The 19,461-nt window shown below is 50.3% G+C and overlaps 1 protein-coding gene across 3 annotated transcripts in view; it reads right to left on the bottom strand.

The window, feature by feature from the left end:
• Nucleotides 1-647: 647 nt before the first annotated feature.
• Nucleotides 648-19,461, bottom strand: part of LOC109280709 (flagellar attachment zone protein 1) — a 41,556-nt gene continuing 22,742 nt past the window's right edge. For all 3 annotated transcript variants that reach the window (XM_059714887.1, XM_059714889.1, XM_059714888.1), the window contains 11 exons: nt 18,768-18,809; nt 16,672-16,803; nt 15,913-15,986; nt 13,659-13,743; nt 8,683-8,848; nt 8,066-8,148; nt 5,173-5,265; nt 4,627-4,737; nt 4,236-4,364; nt 3,717-3,777; nt 648-2,971 (listed from right to left, as the gene is read on the bottom strand). In XM_059714887.1, the coding sequence (XP_059570870.1) occupies nt 2,382-2,971; nt 3,717-3,777; nt 4,236-4,364; nt 4,627-4,737; nt 5,173-5,265; nt 8,066-8,148; nt 8,683-8,848; nt 13,659-13,743; nt 15,913-15,986; nt 16,672-16,803; nt 18,768-18,809 (1,566 nt within the window). In that variant the 3' untranslated portion in view covers nt 648-2,381. The remainder of the gene's footprint in view (nt 2,972-3,716; nt 3,778-4,235; nt 4,365-4,626; nt 4,738-5,172; nt 5,266-8,065; nt 8,149-8,682; nt 8,849-13,658; nt 13,744-15,912; nt 15,987-16,671; nt 16,804-18,767; nt 18,810-19,461) is intronic.

Here is a 19,461-nt window from a genome sequence, read left to right as displayed (position 1 = left end):
GCTCCCTCCTGGCTGGATCTGAAACTGCACATCCATGTGTCACCAGCTCTCTTTTCTTAGGACTCTCCTGAAAGTTGGGGGCAGAGGCCTGCAGCTCTGAGGCAGTCGGCGGGGGGGGGCAGAATTCTAGCCCTGCCCTCACTGGGAGGTTCAACAAGGTCCTGGTGCCCAGCTTTTCTTGTGCTATTGAGCCAGACCGTCCTAGTGGTCTCTTTAGAACAGCAGCATGCTGAAGAGGTGTAAGGGGGTTCAGATACTTGCCCATTAGGGACCTGCCTTTTGTTTTATGTGGAAGGTGCTTTGGTAACAGAGTAATGGGTGGTTGTCGAAACATCTCAGCTAGTGAAGGATGCTTATTTCTCTCGATTGGTGGGCACCACTGGCTGGGGAAGGAAGAGAACCCATTCCCCCAAACCTCTCCAGACAACAAAGATCTTGGATCTTACTGCATTGCAGAAAAATAGGCTGAACTCAAATCCTCAGCCTGAGCGCTGGGGAAGAGTCAGACCTAGAACTCAGGGCCCTACCCTTGTAAGAGGTCTTCCACCCTGTTAGACTCTTCCACCTTAGACTCCCAGCCCTCTCCTCTCTCAAGGCTGTGTTTTTTGTGTGGGCTTGGAAGAAGAACAGTCCCAGAGACAGCAACACAAATTCCAGGCTTTTATGGAAAAGGAACAAATAGTGTTTCCATGCAAGAGGCAGAATATAAGAATATATATGGGGGTACAAAAATAGTGAGTGATAATTTTTTCCCATACAAGAAATGAGTCACGGGGGGACAGAGATCAGGACCCTGGGATTTCACTGCAGGCATAAGATGGTGCGGAGAACACATGACTGCTTTGCAGAAGGAAAACAGTGTGGTCCAGAGGGTTTTGAGCCTTTACAGAACTCAAATCCCCCTGTGACCACACTGAAAGGCCTTAGCTGTCTTCTCCTGGTGCACAAGCTTTGCTAATGAGGCATGTGCCTCTTCTGTGCTTTATATCCCTGCCCTTTGGAAGAGCTGTGCCTTCTCAGCATGGCTTGAGAGCACCATGGGATCTTTTTTCCTCTGGTGCAAATGAAGGGCACACCAGGATCTGTTGTGTGATGATCCTCTCAGATCCACCTTCAGCGTAGGTCTGCTATACTGGAACTGTGGTGTCATGTAGACATACCAGAGCTAGATTAAAACTAGCTGGTGGAGGTTAACCAGCCAAGTACATACTCAACTTCTTGGGCTTGTTTGCCAGATTACTCTGAGCTTCAACCTGTCAGGTAACATACTATGGTTGCTCAAGCTGGGCAGCTAGGCTGTCTATGTCCTCACCACACTGCAGTGTGGGTGTACCCTCCCAGATGAAGAACTAGGGGCAGCAAGCTACAGGGAGACTCTACTACCTTGGGGGTCGACCTGATGATCTGTTTAGGTCCCTTCTGACCCTAAGCACTATGATACTATGATACCTGTTCCTCAATTCTTCTGAGCAGTGCTGCTGGATTCCAACAGCCTGAAGTGAGTTACTTGATAAAACTGTATCTATGGCTTGCTCTCCCTGGAATACCCAGCCTGCTCTTTCCCTCTCAAACCCTGACATCTCAGCTTTCTGAGTGCTGATGTGTCTAAGGGAGAAGAATCAAACCCTCCATTTCATAGATCTTTATTGCACACAGCAGTTGAGGCTTGCCCTATCTACAAATCACCTGAAGCTCCCTGAAGATGACTATGGTCAATACAGTTCCAATTCTCTAGCATAATGGAAATCTCTACCATAAAGGTAAAGCCTGTCTTTGGGAGAGTCCAAGACACTGAAACAAACTCCCCCACAACCCAAGGACCATCACAAAACTCAGCCCCTTCCAGACATGCTTCTCCAAGCTATCTTCTCCAATACACACACAAACAATACATGTGGAATCCTTTTTCTCACTGACCAAACCTTCCCCCCCCCCCTCAGCTCCTGGAAGCCCAGGTACCTGGGAGAAGGAGCTCAGCTATGGGAGTACAAACCCCTGAAGGTCCCCCCCAACCACAAACACCAACAGGAAGGGTAGTGACAGGGGAAAGAGACCAGCCGGCCCCATTACCAAGCTGAAAACAGGAACAAGGAACTTAGTACCTCCACTGACATCCCAGCTAGGAGCTACAGCCAACAGTTCAGAGAAGAAATGGAGCAGGCCACTGAAAGCCACATTTAGCAGTCAGGACTCATAGTAGAGATGATATCTTTTATTAGACCAATGGGATTTTTGCAAAAAATCTTGTTGGTCTTATGAAAGATATCATCTCTACTACAAGTCCTGATTGCTTTTTCCTCTAGACCAATATGGCTTCAACCTGGATACCTGACCTTTAAGCAGCACACAGGATGTTTCTGCCATCACAGCTGTTCCCTACCTTAGTTATCTGAAGGTTCAGGGCTCCCCATGAATTTAAAGGGAGACCTAGGTCTTTTCAGCTGGAAGGGTTTTGGCAAGAGAAGGGCTGATCCCCTGGGAGTGAGCAAGGATTCCTGGCTGCCAGCCTGACTATGGGAGCTCAGCAGCAAGGACCCGGGCTCTGGGGAGCATCTGCCAGAGGCCACAGGGGAGGAGGGAAGACTCTGCTGGCAAGGTGGGGGCAGCTCCCTGCTCAGAGGAGTGGCTGGTAGCTTGCTCCCCAGGGTGGGTGGTTCTGATCTCATCTGGGACCTGTGGAGCTGCCTGCCACTGCTTTCAGAAGCAAACCTCCTGTGCTCATCTCCAGCATCAGGAAATGCCACTTGTGTGGCCACACACAAGTCCTCCCTGTTGCACGAGGAGGACAGGGATGAAGCGTGTTGTTCACCACCAGGAGAAGGTGCTGGGCTGTCACTCCGCTGACTCGATGCCAGGTCCAGCTCCTGCCAGCTGGAGAGCTGAGGTACCAGTAAGTTAGAGCTGGTCCTTTCCTGGTGCTGCTGGGGGAGGCTGCGGATGGCCTGGATTTGCTGCTGAAACCTCAGTTTTGCTGTTGGGGGAAGAGGTGAAAGGATATTGCTGGGTCTGAGCAGGGCACTGCCACTAAAAAAGGTCTAAGCTTCACCTCTTTCCCCTGGGCTCAGCAAGAGAAGCCATCATAGATGAACTAGACTAGAGCCAGTTCCTCCCCTCGTAAGTCCCCGGACTGCAAGGATGCCCTGGGCTTGCTCTACAGGGTACGATGAACAGGGAAGCAGGGAGCCTGGCTGGAGCCAAAAAGCGAAGACACTAACAGCCGCTAAATGAATCTCTAAGCTCCAAGGTGTACTACAGCCATCATCCAGGCACAGATTTCTCCCCCAGGTGCGGTGGGAGTGCCTCTGTTAGATGTGTCCTGTGCGGTGTGGCACAGATTCTCAAAGGTATTTAGGCAGCTCCTACTGCAATCAATAGGCATGAAGCACTGAGATGCCTCTGGGGATCTGGGCCTACACACTTTCCCGCAAAGCATCCAGAAATCAGCTGCTCCCAGAGGTAGAGGATGACTGGAGTATTCAGGGGCACGAACAGTCTCAATGCTGAAGGGCTCTTGCTTCCTGCTAGCACCAGCCAGGACTGAGAGCACTCAACACTTCACAAGATCAGGCCCCAGCCTGCAGAACAGTCCTGAGCTTTCACTCTTCACTGGCTGTTTCTAAGTTTCTAACTCTCTCCGGTGCTATTGCCCAGTCCTTGCACAGCCGCCCTGCAGAAGGCCGTGAGCTGCCAGGGCTGCGGGAACACAGCCACCTTACCTTTCATCAGGTTTTCATTCTTCTGCCGCAGCCCCTGGATCTCGGAGGTCATGGCAGAGACCTGCAAACACAAAGCGGCTCTGTTTAGTGACCTCCAGGCCTCCGTCTAGTGGGAGGCTGTGAAGACAGCTGGTTGCTTACAGGGCAGCCAGAGGGGCCAATATGATGGGGAGGGGGGCTGTGTAAGGGGATGCCCTGAGCATGCGTGGGTGGGTGGGTGAGTGGATGGAGGGGTGAGATGGGATCCTGCAGGGGTCTGGGTGAGGGTTCACAGGGCCCTTGGCTTCTTTGCTCTGAGATGAAGAAAAAGCCTTTTACTGCATGGCTTTGCCTCAAACCTGCCCCTTCCCAGTGACATATCCCATGATGCACTTGGTCATAGATCATGGAGGCACCAATACTAACACCAGCCCCTGCCTGCCCTGCTCCTGGCTTTAGAGAGCTGAATTTCCAGCTCTTCCCCAGCATCCCTCCCTGAGCCACGGGCCACTCCTTGCAGCAAAGTGCCTGCAGCGGTACCATTTCTGTTTTCTCTTGCAGTTGCTGCCTGAGGCTTTGGGCATCTTCAGTGCTGCCAGGGAGGCCCATGTCTCCTGCCTGTTTTTCCTTCAGCTCCTCCTTGGGTTTCTTGGTGTCTTCTCTCACATCCTGTAGGAGCCAGATGAGACCAAAATCAGGATTGCTTTTGTGGTAGATGCTAGGACTAGGACATAGAGGGTTCCTGGGAAAAGGACACTGCAGTGATTTTAGTGCCACCAGGCTGCTAACTCCACTGCCTTCCACATTCAGTCACTGCCTGTGTTCCTCTTGCTGCAAAGCTGCTCTGCAGGAAACCATCAGCCATGTCCAGTGCCATTCTGGAGGAACTGAGGCAATGCACCTGGGTGGGCAATGGAAAGGCTATTCTTACCTCTTGAGATATCCTAGCCCACTGCTCTGCTGAGTTCCTGGCCTTCTGTCTTCCTGGCAGCTTCCTGCAGCCTGATGGTAGGTGTTGTCTCTGCTTGAACAGGCCCTTGAGCTGTTGGAGAAGCCGAGTCAATTTGAGGAGCTCTCCCAAACCTAAACTGGTTCTCTCCCAGCTGTGAGAGGCCCTGGATTGTAATGTTACAATCTCCATCCCCTGCCAGGTCTTCAAGGGCCTTGCCTTTCCCCAGCTTGTAGTGACACATCCCAGTCCCTCCCAATGGAGATCTAGTGGCTCAAGTCACTGCAATCTTTTCCATCTGCCCCAGACATCAGAAGCTCCTCACTTGGGGTTCTGGCCAACTCCTTGCCCATCCCCCCACGCACAAAGGTACTGGTGTCAGAGCTCACACCTACATGCCTGCTCTGAAAGTGAGATCCTCCTTGTGACAGCTCCCTGTCCCCAGAGACTGCCTATCCTCTCCAGAGAGGCATGAAGAACAGGATGAGTCAGAGAGACCGAGACAGAACTGAGTGCATGCAGTGTTACCTGCTCGGTCACCAGCTGATGCTGCTGTTTCAGGTGCTGAACCTCTGCTTGGGGGTTCCTCGTGACATGTCCATCCAGGCGTTGACTCACGCCCTGTGGAAAAACTAACCCATGTGGGCAAGAAAGATCTGCAGTAGGACAGAAAAACACCCCAGAGCCTTCACCTCACTGAAGGACTAATCTGAAACCCACTGATGTCAATGGAAAGATACTGTCTAACACAGAGGTGTCAGAAATCTGGCCCGCAGGGCTTCTCTTTGGCTGGATGACCCATCTCTGGATCTGGCCCATGGGGGCTTCTCATCATGGCTCCAAAAAAGTGCCAGCACAGTCAGCATCTGCAAGGTTAATGCCACTCCCCTTGCTTACTTGCCATAGATAGCAGCAGTTTTAACTCTGGTGACTGGCATTCATGGTGAAACAACTCACAGACTGGATCTAGACATCCAGCCTGAGAGAAGCCCCACAGTCCAGACAGGTCTGCCAGTTCAAATGAGTTTGACACTCCTGGTCTAACACATCGACTGTTTCTTTGTAAAGCTTTTCCCACTTGCCACAGTGAAAGAGCTCTTTGCTTTTGCTTTTGGGTGTCTGCCCCCAGACACTCCTCCTGCCACTGGCCCGGACCGTCACTCTTCCCCCCATCTAATGTCCCAAGACTTCCACAAAGGCGTTCTTATTCTTTCTTTTGGACACCCACAGGAACACCAGGCAAAAGGTGTAACAGCCAACATCAAACCTACTGGTCAACTACAGGCCTGGTGTAAGCAAAGGTAACTCCACAGGAGTCAAAGGCATCAGGTCAGAATGGGGCACATTCAGGTGTCTGTCCACTGTGTTTGCCTCAAGCTGACAACCTCACTGGAGGATGGCTATAGCTCAATGTTCTCAACCCATGGGTTGTGACCCAAAAGTGGGTCTCAAGGATATATGAAAGGGTCACAGACAAACTTTAAAAATGGATCTATGGGCTTTAAAAATGGATTCTCCTTTAAAGGAGAAAAATGTGGGAAACAGTGGCTTTTCCTTTGCAGGCTGGCAGAGCTCCAGCCTGCAAGGGGCTACTTGGGGACCCCCCATGCCCCACACGCCCACCCCTTGCCCCACACAATGGGGCCTGGGGGAGGGGGGATAGTGGGTCAGGAGTGAGAGACACTGGGTCAGGACTGGCCATCCATGTTTACAAATGGGTCCTGGTACAAAAAAGGTTAAGAACCACTGCTATAGCTGACTGGCTCTCTCTGTTTAACCTATTTTAAGTACCCATCACTCTACTTCCAACCTTTGATGTGCTTCCTGGGTGCTGCAACAGCACTGCTATCCCTTGTGTATAGTGACTGAACAGAAGCCTGGGTTTTTTTAAGGTATTTAGGCCTCATCATGCTTAACACAGTAAGACCTAAGAGCTAGACCCCCAAAGGTACTGAGGTGCTTAAATCCCACTGGAATCAAAAGCAATTAGGGAATGAAGTACCTTCAAAATCTGGCCCCAAGTGATTTAGTGGCCTAAGTCTTATTGAAAGACTATGAGGTAACAGAAGGATCAGTGTCTAAATCACTTTTGAAAGTGAGACTTAAGATCCTAAATCACTTAGGGGTAGCAACACTGTGTGAAGCCATGTTTAATGCCTTTAAAACCCAGGCCAGAGGAACCAAGGATCAAGGTTCCAAAAATATACTCTGGTATCTAAACATGCAGGCAGGTTGTTAAAAATCCCTCTCACAGTGCTTCTCTGCACTTTTTTAGGACCTAAATACTCCCAGAAAGCTGGCTTGAGGGCCCACATCCTACACTGTAAGTAGGTACCTAACTCCCATCAAAATCCTGGGGAGTTAGGCACCAAAATACCTTGGAGGATCTGGACTTAAGTGACTTGATGAAGGTATTATAGGGAGTCTGTGGCAGAGGAGTGAATTGCATTGGTTCTCCCAAAGCCCAGAGTTGTTTCCTCTCTATCAAACGGCCCTTCCCTCTGCTTCATGCTCTGCTGTTCTCTTTTTCTGTTCCATCAGCACTAAAACGTCAGCTTATGTGATGAACTCAGGTGGATATGGAAACCAAGCTGATATCCTTGTTGCATTCAGAGGGCGTAAAGCTCTCTGGAGAAGGGAGCAGATTTTTGTCCATGTCTGCTGCACCAGGAGCTACAGTGGGCACATCTATACATTCATTAACGCACCTTAGTTACTGCACATTTAGTTTAGTGCCTTTAATAAGAGGTACTAACTGAATGCGCAGTAACTAGAGTTACTGCACAGTAGCACCAGTGCAGGGTTTTTTAGTGACACTGTGCATTAGCCTAATAACACTGCGCACTAGGCTATTAGCATGCTTAATAACTGCTACCCTACTGCACAGTATTATTAGGCTAATGCACAATAAGTCTCATGTAGACGCACTCCCTGGGCACAGATTCTCTTTTGTGTCAGTGCAGTGCCCAACATAGTCAGCTCCAATTCTGGTTGGGGCCTACAGCAGAGCCACAATGCATATCAGAAACAAGCCGCTAGCTTTCTGGATACAAGATCACATACATAGCTAGGCCCACGGTTTCCCTGCACAAGGGGTGTCAAACTGATAGCATGGGTTTCTAAACAGCCTCCCAACACATCCTATTCAGCCATAGTAAGATCCACAGTGCCTATTAGAGGGCTACCAGCTGCAGGCCACATAGAGTGGACTTTCAGCCTCTCCAAACAGTCCCCTCCCCATAACTGTCCTCCTAGTAACATTACCTTCTTCTGGGAGCCCTTGGGCACCAGAGCTGAGGCAGGTACAGGACCAGAAAGAGTTAGGGAGTCCTCTAGTGGACACCAATACCCATCACTGTGCCAGGCTCTCTCCTGGAGCCTTTGCTGTCTTTGCCAGAGAGGCTGACCTCAGCTCACTCACCTTGAGGAGTTCCCGAAGCTCACACAGGTAAGTGAAAGCCTGGTCCTTGTCCTCCTCGATATTCCTTCCTTTGTCCATGCAGCCTGGAGGCAAACCGTACATTGAAAGCAGAAAAGTGACAGAGAAAACATTGTAGCAGCAATCAATGCTGAATTGAGTCCCATGCACCCACACATGTACATATACACACATGCACGAACATACATGTGCGCATACACACACACATACTTGCTCCCAAAACAGCAGGCAACTAGCCACTGTCCTCAAAACAATCATTAGACACAACATGCTCGGATTTAAGCCTATTGATGCAGAGAGCAGGTAGGAACTACTGAAGTGACAAAAATCCAAACTTCAAAGGAAATTAGACTGGGGGTGGCAGGGGGGTGGAAATCACACGTTGAGAAGGTGGGGAGAGTAGACTGGTGGGTTATTGACAATGAACACTATAACAAGGGACTCAGGAGTATCTGTGAGTCTCCTGGACCTTCTATAAGGGACTCCAAGCATTCTGCACACCCAGAGGAGATGAACTTCTAACCCCCCTGGCATTCGTAGGTTCATTATTTCACAGGCCAAGTGCGGTGACAAATCTGAGGAGGAGGAGGAAGTCTTACTTTGAATCATCTTGTCCAGCTGGCCCAGAAGGGAATCACAACGAGAGCATTTCCCTTGGCAGCGGCTGTCACGACTCTGCCCAGGGGACCTGTTCTGCACTGCCGGCGGGGCAGGAGCCTGACCAAACTGTGGGGTGCTGTCTCTCAGGACCTCCATTTCAGCCAGCTAGGAAGGACATAAAGGGGGTGTTAGAGGAGAGTGTTTCAGTGTGTGGCCTGCTCCCTGCCATGATCTGTGCATGGGCCTCTCTTCAAGACATCTGTGATTTGCCTCTTAATTACTGTACAACTGCAGGGCTTTGGGGCCGCAGATAGGAGCCTTCTCTCCCTGGGCCAAATCCAACCTGGGCAGCAGTAGTACCAGCCTCCCACACACCGTTCTACACATGTGCCTCTACCTTGTGCTGAGGGAGGGTGCGTGGGGAGTTGGATGTGCGTTGCTTTGATGCTTGCCTTCTCTGCTGGGGCTACCAGCAAAGGATTCGTCATTGCTACTGTGCCCACGGGTGTCATAACACGGACACCTCCAACCACCTGCAGCCTGGATTTGAACTGGGAGCACAGGGATGAAAGCCTTTACAGCATATCTCAATGCATGAGCAGACTAACAATTTACCACAGGGCAAGAAGGGGAAGGGATTTTACCACACAGATTGTCCTGTGGTAACTGGCCACATGCATGCTCTTACCCCTTGGTAGGTGGAAGATAATCCCTGATAACTTTAATTGAAGGTGAACTTACTTACCATGGTCTAGAAGGTCTGGGACAGACATTGCATAAACCAGTTTGACCCAAATCAGTTAACTCTGATACTACATTCAACCAGGTTTATCTCAAACCGGTTTCAGATATTTTCAGACTAGTTTATATGCACTGAACATCTGTTCTGTTACAGGTTTAAACCAGTTTCTGATGGCTTAAACTGATCTGGTAAGGGGGCTCCAGGTCCTTGACCACCTGGGTGATAGCGATCATCGCTTGCTGGAATTCATCATCCAGCGCAGGTTGTCAAGGGCCTGCAGCAAGGCGGTAGCCCTAGATTTCAAGAGGGCCAACTTCAATGAGTTGAGGAGATTGGTGGTAGAGGCGCTGGGGTTCTCGAGGGCAGGGAACTCAGTGCCCAAGATGAGTCGTCGTTCCTTAAGGAGACGATACTCAGGACCCAAGGGGTGACAAAAAGCAAGGGGGGCAAGAGTGCCCAAAAGCCCCCCTGGCTCACCAAGGACGTCCGGGAATGCCCAGTTGCCAAAAAGGCAGCGTACACCTGGTGGAAGGGGGAGCTAATCTCCAAAGAAGAGTATACCTCCACTGCTCGGGCCTGTAGTGGGGCTGTTAGGAAAGCTAAGGCGGACATAGAGCTAGGACTAGCGTCCAAGATCAAGGATAATAAAAAGTCTTTTTTCAAATATATAGGGAGGATGAAGAAGGCACCGGGAAATGTGGGGCCCCTGCAAGATACGCTGGGCAATCTGGTGGTTGCGCCAGAGGAGAAAGCAGACCTCTTTAACAAATTCTTCACCTCCGTTTTCTTGTGTAGGGACCAGGACTCCCCCACTGTGTTTCAAGACGGACTCGAGGGGAACGCCTCATGACCTAAGGTTGAGGAGAACCGGGTTAGAGTGCTTCTGAAGGGGCTGGACGTGTTCAAATCAGCAGGTCCAGATGCTCTCCACCCCAGGGTGTTGAGGGAGCTAGCAGGGGTTATTGCAGGGCCCTTGGCATGGCTTTCGAGCGCTCGTGGTGCTCGGGCCAGGTGCCAGATGATTGGAAGATAGCCAATGTGGTCCCCATCTTTTAAAAAGGGAGGAGGGAGGACCCAGGCAACTATAGGCCCGTCAGTCTTACCTCAATCCTGGGGGAACTCTTTGAGAAGATCAAGGAGCACATCTGTGATGGGCCGGCATTAGGGGTGATGCTGAGGGTCAACCAGCACGGTTTCATTAGGGGCAGGTCATGTCAGAGCAACCTGATTGCCTTTTACGATCATGTCACAAAAGCATTGGATGCAGGTGTCGCTGTGGATGTAGTTTTTCTGGACTTCAGCAAGGCCTTTGACACTGTCTTCCACCCCATCCTCATTAAAAAACTAGGCGACTGCGGCATCAATGCCTACACGGTCAGATGGATTGCGAATTGGCTGAAGGGTCGTACTAAGAGGGTGGTGGTGGACGGGTCATATTCGACCTGGGAGGAAGTGGGCAGCGGAGTCCCCCAGGGCTCGGTCCTTGGGGCGCACTGTTCAATTTCTTTATCAGCGATTTGGACGACGGAGTGAAAAGCAACCTGTTCAAATTTGCTGATGATACCAAAATTTGGGGTGAAGTGGGCACGTTAGCAGGGAGGGAAAGACTGCAGAAAGATCTGGATAGGTTGCAGGGGTGGGCTAACAAAAACAGGATGCGTTTCAATACGGACAAGTGCAGGGTGCTGCACTTGGGCAGTAGTAACCAGCAGCACACTTATAAGATGGGAAATTCCCTTCTTGAGAGCACGGAGGCAGAAAAGGATCTTGGAGTCATTATTGACTCTAAGATGAACAGGGGCCAACAATGCGAGGTCATGGTCGGCAGGGCTAACCGAACCCTATCGTGCATCCACAGGTGCATCTCAAGTAGGTCCAAGGAGGTGATCCTCCTCCTCTACGCAACACTGGTCAGGCCACAGCTGAAGTACTGTGTCCAGGTCTGGGCACCCCACTTCAAGAGGGATGTGGACAACATTGAGAGGGTCCAGAGGAGGGCCACCTGCATGACCCGGGGACAGCAGGGCAGACCCTACAATGAGAGGCTACGGGACCTGAACCTGCTCAGCCTTCACAAGAGAAGGCTGAGGGGGGACCTTGTGACTGTCTATAAACTCACTAGGGGGGACCAGAAGGGTTTGGGGGAGACCTTGTTTCCCCTAGCGCTCCCTGGGATAACATGGAATAATGGCCACAAGTTGTTGGAGAGTAGGTTCAGATTAGACATCCATAGGAACTACTTCACAGTCAGGGCAGCTAGGATCTGGAACCAACTTCCAAGGGAAGTGGTGCTGGCTCCTACCCTGGGGGTCTTTAAGAAGCGGCTCGATGCCTACCTGGCTGGGGTCATTTGAGACCTGTTTCCCTCCTGCCCAGGCAGGGGGTCGGACTTGAAGATCTACAAGGTCCCTTCCGACCCTACTCTATGGTTCTATGATTCAATGAAACCAGTTTATGTGTAATGTCTGTTCCTACCGAAGTGGGCACACAGGCTCTTACCACAGAGCAGCTGACATGCAGTAAAGCTCCACTCCATTTTATCTTGTGATAAATTGTTTGTATGTCCATGCCCTTAATTTTCTGAGCCACCCAGTGCTCCCCAGGCACCCTCACAATACCCATCCACCTTCGCCTTGCTCTCCTACACCACAAGATTTCTTCTGAGCCCCGTGCTCTGAACACATGGTGGATAAAACATGCATTTCCACCTGCAATAGTGTTAGCAGTTTAAATCCCATTGTTAACGCTAATGATCTGTCTCTGCTTTGCACTCCTAAACATCTCCAGTCCACTTCGGTGCACCCTTTCCCAAACACTCTACCCATCATAAGCACCAACTTTGACTTTTACTGGTGGCTGCTTGCAGATATAAAAAAAACGCTAAAAAATTATGCTTTATCTTTAACCTTGGCATGTTCCCACACTGAGCCCTGCGCAAGCCCAGAAGAGGCAGCATGTTACTTCAACCCTGCTCACCCGACATCTGTAATGATCAGGCGCTTTAGTGGGGCTTTTATCTAATAGCTGATTGAATCAGCTTTAGCTAACCATGCCAAAAGCCCTGCTGAAGCACTGGATCTATACAGATGCTACAGAACCGGGTTGAAGTAATGCGCTGCTTCTTTCGGTAAAGCACGAAAGCATGGTCTTTGGGTGGGGGGAGGTTTAATGTCTGAAAGCAGAAATCTAACACGTAAAACCAAAAAGACATGGCTCATGGTTGCTGAGCATTCACTAATTTTTTTCAATGGGTGCTTGAGCCCTGGAGCACCCATGGAGTTGGCGCCTATGCTACCCATGCCAGCAGCCTCACCTTCCATACACCCTCCACATTGTGGCACTCACTTCAGGACCAGAACAACTTTCTTTAATGCCTCTGAGAACACCAGGCCCTATAATACTGATTCTCAACCAGGTCCTGGGACTGCCAGATACTTTGAAGGATGCCACAGGGCTTGAGGAGATAAGATGTAAGAGGATTAACAGATAAATGCAAGCTCAGGCTTGCTCCTGTCTGGCTTATCCCCTACCCAGATTGCCTAGCCCCTCTGCAAGGAGGTAAGGGCTGCTGCTGCAATATATAAATTAGTTTTTGAAACTGAGTGCCATTCAACTCATAAAAGTTATGGAGGGGGCCCTCAGGTCCCAGGAGGGGTTCTTCAAGGCCAAAAAGACTGAACTCCCATTTGGATACTAAAATAAGTGGCCAGGTTTTCAGAAGAGCTGAAAAATCCAGAAATCCAGCCCTGACTGGGAATATTGTGAGTTTGGAGCCCTCAAAAATCTGACCGCAAGCAAAGTCCTTTGGAAAATTGTAGCTACAGTGTGAAGTTGTTGATTATGGAAGATGAGGCTGTAGGGGAGAATCTAGTCTTGCCTGTGCACTAAAATGGTGGTGTGAATTTATTGATGCTCACACACCAGATCATGTGTCCTTCCCTGGAGTATCGATGCAATGCACATGTGTGTGTATGCACACCCACCCCCGCTCCAGTTTACATAAGGCTTTCTTGGAAATACCCTACATAAAGAACACATGCACAAACACATGCAGTATGCATGAGATTTCCCTGAAGAGCTGCTACACACAAGATACACACACCCCTCAGTTCACATGCACCTTTCTATGAGGTATCATGTATACAGAACACACGTATGTAAGCTGGTTTCCATAGAGTACCCCTGCAGGTAGTACACACATGTCTCAGATCCCATGCCCTTCCCATGAGTTACCTTCAGCTCTAATGAAGAGGCTTTAATCTCCAGCTCAGTTTTCTCCATCTCCTTCACTTGCCTGAGGTGCCTTAAGGCCTGTTCTCTGCAAAAACAAGTCTCTGCATTAGCTCCCTAAACACCAACCTCCATTGTCCCCACTGCTGCACGTTCATTTATATGGCAGTGTCCATGACCATGCACCTGGCAAATCAGTTCTGCCTCAAGAGACTCCAGTCCCCTACCACCCAATTGACTCTATAGACCAAAGGGATGGAGAGGTGCTCCAAAAATGGTATGCAGAGTGCTAACAGAAGGATGCTAACAGAGGCAGCTGAAGTGACCACAACATCTGGTGAGGGACAGATCACTATGCAGGTAGCAATGAAGGGAAAGGTGGCATGGCTTCTGGGAGCCACCATGTGTACAGAAGCCAGGAAAACCCATCCTGCAAGGCCTGGCCACCAGGAGGATCCTTGGGCTCAAGGGGGTCTGACCATGCCCCAGAAATCAGTGCACAGGACTCTCCAAGCACAGGTCCCATGAGGACTGGGAGGAAAGTCGGCCACCTCTGCAGCACCACACCCCTTTCCAGGGGCCCTTGACCCATGCAGGAGATGTGGGGAGGAAAGGCAGCTCTCCAAGGAGCAAGGGAATGTGGCACAACTTGGAGCCAGATTAAAAATACAGCAGTCTAGCAGATCCCTGAGGGGGCTGGGGAGGACTATGGGGCGGACAGAGGGCCTTAATGCAAGGATGCTTTGTGGAAGGGAAGGGGCAGGGGGCTCTCATTAGGCTTTTCTTCACCTCTACCCTTCTCTCACAGCTTCCCGATGGCCCAATCCAGCCTCAGCAGTGCAGAGACTTCACTGGGCTAGCACTACCCTAGGTCCTACCATCCCTCCTAAAAAGGGTGGGACTCATCTTGTCTCTCCCGCTCCCTGGAGGTCTGGGATGCACAAGCTTCTAGCTCATACCCAATATAAGACTGTCATTACAGGCCACAATCCAGCCCTCAACCTGGCTGCTCTGGGTGCCACACTCTGCTCTTTAAATCTAATGCATTGACTCTCAGCAGTTCCCATCTGTGCTGCAATGCTCTCATTCTCAGCTTCTGGAGAAGCCAGAGTACGGCATCCTCAGCCCAGGGCTCCCACATGGCAGGATTCTCTTGGACAGCCTTCTGCTTATTCTGGAAGTGTTTGCTTTTTACCCGGGCTTGGAACAAACCACCCTCCTGGCACAGCCTGGCACTTTGGGCGTATCTAAAGGGCAGGAACTGTATGGAGACTTCCAGAGAAATGACTCATCTCTAGCTAGGTACATGAGTCCCATATGAGAGACAGCTTGGTTACATTGATCCCAGCAGGGGAGCACCTTGGAGGATATGTCTCAAATCCAACTCTAGGCTCATGGGTCCAGAGAGACAGCTGCCTGCTGAGACACTTAGCTTCACTAAGCTTCTAGTGAAGTCTCCTGGGGACTGGTTTTCCCAGAACTGATTTCAAGGTTAGCTTTCTTGGTTTCTGTACAAGTGGTGGCTCCCAGGAACTTTTTGGTACGTGCTCAAGAAAATTGCCGACCTTTCACAATCAGAGAAACCCCCTCATTCTGACTGTCAGAGCAGGAATATCTTTGGTCTGAACCACAACCCTGAACCACAGTCCCCAGGTCACCCTTCCTGCCCCAAACTCTCGGCTTCTGCTCCATATCCCCACATCCTTTCCTGGCATCAGGGCCCCAGTGATGCTGCTATTCATAAGGTGACTGCAGCATCCGGAAGGAGGCACAGGAATGTCTATCCGCAGTGGGATAGTCCACTTCTTTCCCAAGTCTGTCTCCACTATCTTCATGAGGGAGATGCTCCCTCAGGGGATGTTCACACAGCCCCTGAGGGGAACAGCTTTGGTCTATGCAGAGCCAGGCCAGGGGGACTGAGCCAGACCAGGGGGATTGAGATCGAAGGACACACATGCACACTCACCTCCATGTCTCACTGCAGGTCTGCGTAATCCTGCCACTGAACCATAGGGGTGGAGGGGAGGAGTAGGGGTTGAAGGTACCCATTTACAGACCAGATTAATCCCTGGTGCGACTGCATTGGACTCTGTGGAGTTATGCCATGGATGAATTTGGTCCATGGACATGTACTGTTGGTGAGTCTCCACACTGGAGATGGAGTAGTGGCTCACATGACTGAGTGCTACATGCAACTCTGCAAGGGGGGACACTTGGCACCTCATTGCCCCAACAGCAAAGCCTGCCAACTACATACTTCTCAGCCAGCTCTTGCTCCAGAGAGGTCACAAGTTGCTCCAGTTTCAGCTTCTCCGAGCTGCATTCCGTGTACTGGCAACAGACAGGAGAGAGGTTAGTGTCAGTCTCTGAGGTCACCTGCTTCATACCTGCCCCCTACCATAAGGGACAGGCTCTGATGGCTGAGTCCTGTCGTATCATTGCTTTGGCTGGTTAGGGGCTGTTGTCTCTCTCTACCAGGCACCCCTATCCGGGTCTTTGCTGCTACATAATTAGCTGAAATCTGGGGCCTTTTCAAGTGAAGACTGTGGATCAAACTGGGGCTGAGGCAGACCTTGACTAACAAGTGACTGCCTAATTCCATCGTTTGCCAGGATGTGCAGAGAACCCTAGACTTTGTAGCTTGGTAAGGCAGCTGAACCATTCACATGCTGCCACAGAAACAAACACCAGTGGTCAGTGAGTCCCTGTCAGAGGGAGAGCCAGCGTGGTCTAATGGAAGAGCTACTGGACCGGGACTCAGGAGCCCTGAGTTTTTTTTCAGGCTGACCTACAGGGCAACTCACTTCCCTTATCTGTGCCCCTGTTTCCTCTCCCCATCCTCTCTCTGCCTTTCCTATTGAGACTGTAAGCTGTTTGGGCCAGGGTTTGTTTCTCTTGATGTGTCTCTACAGCACCTAGCACAATGGGACTCGGGTTGCAATGAGGCCTGCAGGTGCCACTGAAACACAGAGAGCTCCCCCTGGGTGGGACATCACATCCTTGGCAGGTTCTGTACCTGGCTTCTGGCAGATTCGAGTTCTAGATGTTGTTCTTCCAGCTCCGTGTCACGTGTTTTCAGCATGCCCCAAACCTTCTGAAGCTCTTCTTGGACCAGAACCAGCTCTGTATCTACTTCCTCCAGGGAGGCCTGAATCACAGTGCACAAAACACTGGTAAGATTCCCCTTCAATAATAAGCAGGGCAGGAGGAACAGGGAGCCAGAGGCCCACAGGGGACACTCTACGTCCACATGCATTTGTGTAACAGCTTGCAGATATCACACCAATGGGCTTTAGAAACAGGTGCAACACTCAAACCACCGCTGGCTCCTGGTTTCACAACACAGGCTGCTCTATTCAAGGTCAAGCAACAGGTGTTGCCCTAACTGTAGGTTCCCCACTGACCCCATCATTGGACTTGGCCAACTTAATGTGTTCTTAGCTCGCAAATGTCCACATCAGCCAATGTCAACTGACAGAGTAGCATCAAACTCCAGAGCCAAACTCTGGTAGCATCAAACTCAAGATAATCCATGGCTAAATCATGCCAGCTCATAACACTCCTAACCACCTGCCACCCCCTAGAGCAGCAGTTAGCAAACTGTGGGTTGTGACCCCAAATGGGGGTTGCAACATCAGCAGATGGGGTTGCAGGGGTGGGGGGCTGTGGGTTGGGAGTAAGGGGCCAAGCTGAGGAAATGGGGCCATAAATGGGATCATGCTGAGGAAAAGTTTGGGAAGCACTGCCTTAGAGAAAGTGGTATCAGTAGAAAAGGAAGGTGGATTCCTCACTCACTGACTGCCCATGAGTCTTTACACAGCAGCAGTTTTCAGCAGGATCTATTCAGTCAAGGAAAACCCATGAAGAACTGCTGACCCTCAGAAAACTTTCCCTGACTAGGAATGTGACTCTGAGACACTCCCATAACGTACCGTAAAGGCCAAAGGTGTTGATTGTACAATGGGATCCCCAGTACCTCTGTGGGGGCATATTAAAGGACTGGATGGTCATGGACAACAAAATGGCAGCCTAATATTTGAAGTCCTCTGGAAAGGAAGCCATGTGTTATTCCAATAGCACTGAGGGTCATCAAATATTCCTAACAAGGACAAGCCAATGTTGCCTGTTCCAGTCATCAGGTCCTGTTACCAAGGCCTTCTGTCTGGTTCCTGGATTACTTAGCAAATAAGGGGAGACTCTATGGTGAGTGGGATTATTAGATGGTTAATGTCTTTGGGTTCATGGGGAAGCAAGAAACATATTCATGTTTTCTAGTTATCCCATCAGGTTCAATGCAAAAGAATCCCTCCCCACACTACACACACACACAAGGGGACAGAAAGTCCAGGAGCTCAGGCTTTAGCCTAAGACTGGGGAAACGTGGCTTGTATTTGCTCAGCTACAGGCTTCCTGTGTTGATCTTAGGCAAGTCACTTATCTTCTCTGCACTCAAGCTTCCTATCTGTTCAATGAGGATAACCCAGCCCTGCCTGAAGGGAGTGTTGTGAGGATAAACACGTCAGAGATTGTGAAGTGCATGGATACTACAGACATGAGAGAAGTCCTCAGAGAAATAAGTTGACCCCAAACACAGAGCACCAAACAGAAATACCCCTATTAAGGCTAATAGATAAAGAATGAATGGATTTTATTGGGCCAGACCTTCAGTTGGTGTAAAATGGGACTCTGCTCGTTTCCTGATGACCAGATGCTTTGATCAATCAGGACATTAAGGATGCACCCACACCACATCCCTAGCTCCAGGGATATCTGCTTCTCAGGACACCACATCCACCTACTCCCACTCACACCTAGAAATGTGGCAGTGATCCTGCTCTGCAGGTGCCCCACACGGCCACTCTTAGGCACCCTGGGGCAGCCTCACTGCCTCATTTCTGGGTTTGGCACAATCAAGTGGCAGCAGATACATGAGGTATGCTTGAAAGTGGTGTCCCTGAGAGTGCCAGGGATACAACCAAGTGCCCACTTCTCTGAGGACCTACAGGCCACATCTGGCAAGGATGAATGACTGGATACTGTGGGCACAGCTGAGATGGTGCTTTTCATCCTGTCACTCCAAGTATGTTAAAGCTTCAAGGTTAATATTCTTACCTTGAGGTCTCCAGACTTCCTTTGTTTCAGTTCTTCCAGTTCCTAACAGTAAAGGAAAAGAGACTTATCCTCCATACCTGTCTCCATATACCTTCACACTGCTCCTAGCCCTGGCCAAGGGGTATTTCTCTTTATGGAAAGTGGGTAGCTGACACCCAAGTGCATTCAACCCTCAGCATTTCCCACTGAGATACACACATCTCGATTATGCCGAGTTTCAGTGATGGCTGCAGTCCTTTGGGGCAACGAGGATCATGAAGTCCAGGATGAAGAGCATCAGGACAAAAAGTTCTCAATCCAGGGAATGCAGCTACAGACCAAATCACCCTCTTTGCTCATCTCCCAGCAGTGAGGAGGATTCGGGTTTTCCTTGGTCACTGCTACCTTCCCCTTCTTGTGTATTAGGTTCTTCAGTACCACCACCCCCCCCAACCTGACCATGAAGAGAAGCTCCTTAGACAGAGGCCCAGATGCTACTCTCTGTCCCACCAGTACAAGCCCATGGCAACCCTGTTGTCAGAGGATTTCCATCAGTAATAGAAGCATGTGTAGGCTAGATGCCACTTTGAGGAGATGACATTTTTTCATCTATCCCTAAGCAGGGACCAATGAGAAGGTGTCACATGCCATGAGAACCACCAGCCTTCTGAGATTTCCACCCACATCTTGCCCCCTGGAGCTGCTGCCTGTCCAT

This window comes from Alligator mississippiensis, chromosome 11 (genome assembly GCF_030867095.1).
Source record: "Alligator mississippiensis isolate rAllMis1 chromosome 11, rAllMis1, whole genome shotgun sequence".
Taxonomy (NCBI): Eukaryota; Metazoa; Chordata; order Crocodylia; family Alligatoridae; genus Alligator; species Alligator mississippiensis.
This window is presented reverse-complemented; position numbering and strand designations above follow the sequence as displayed.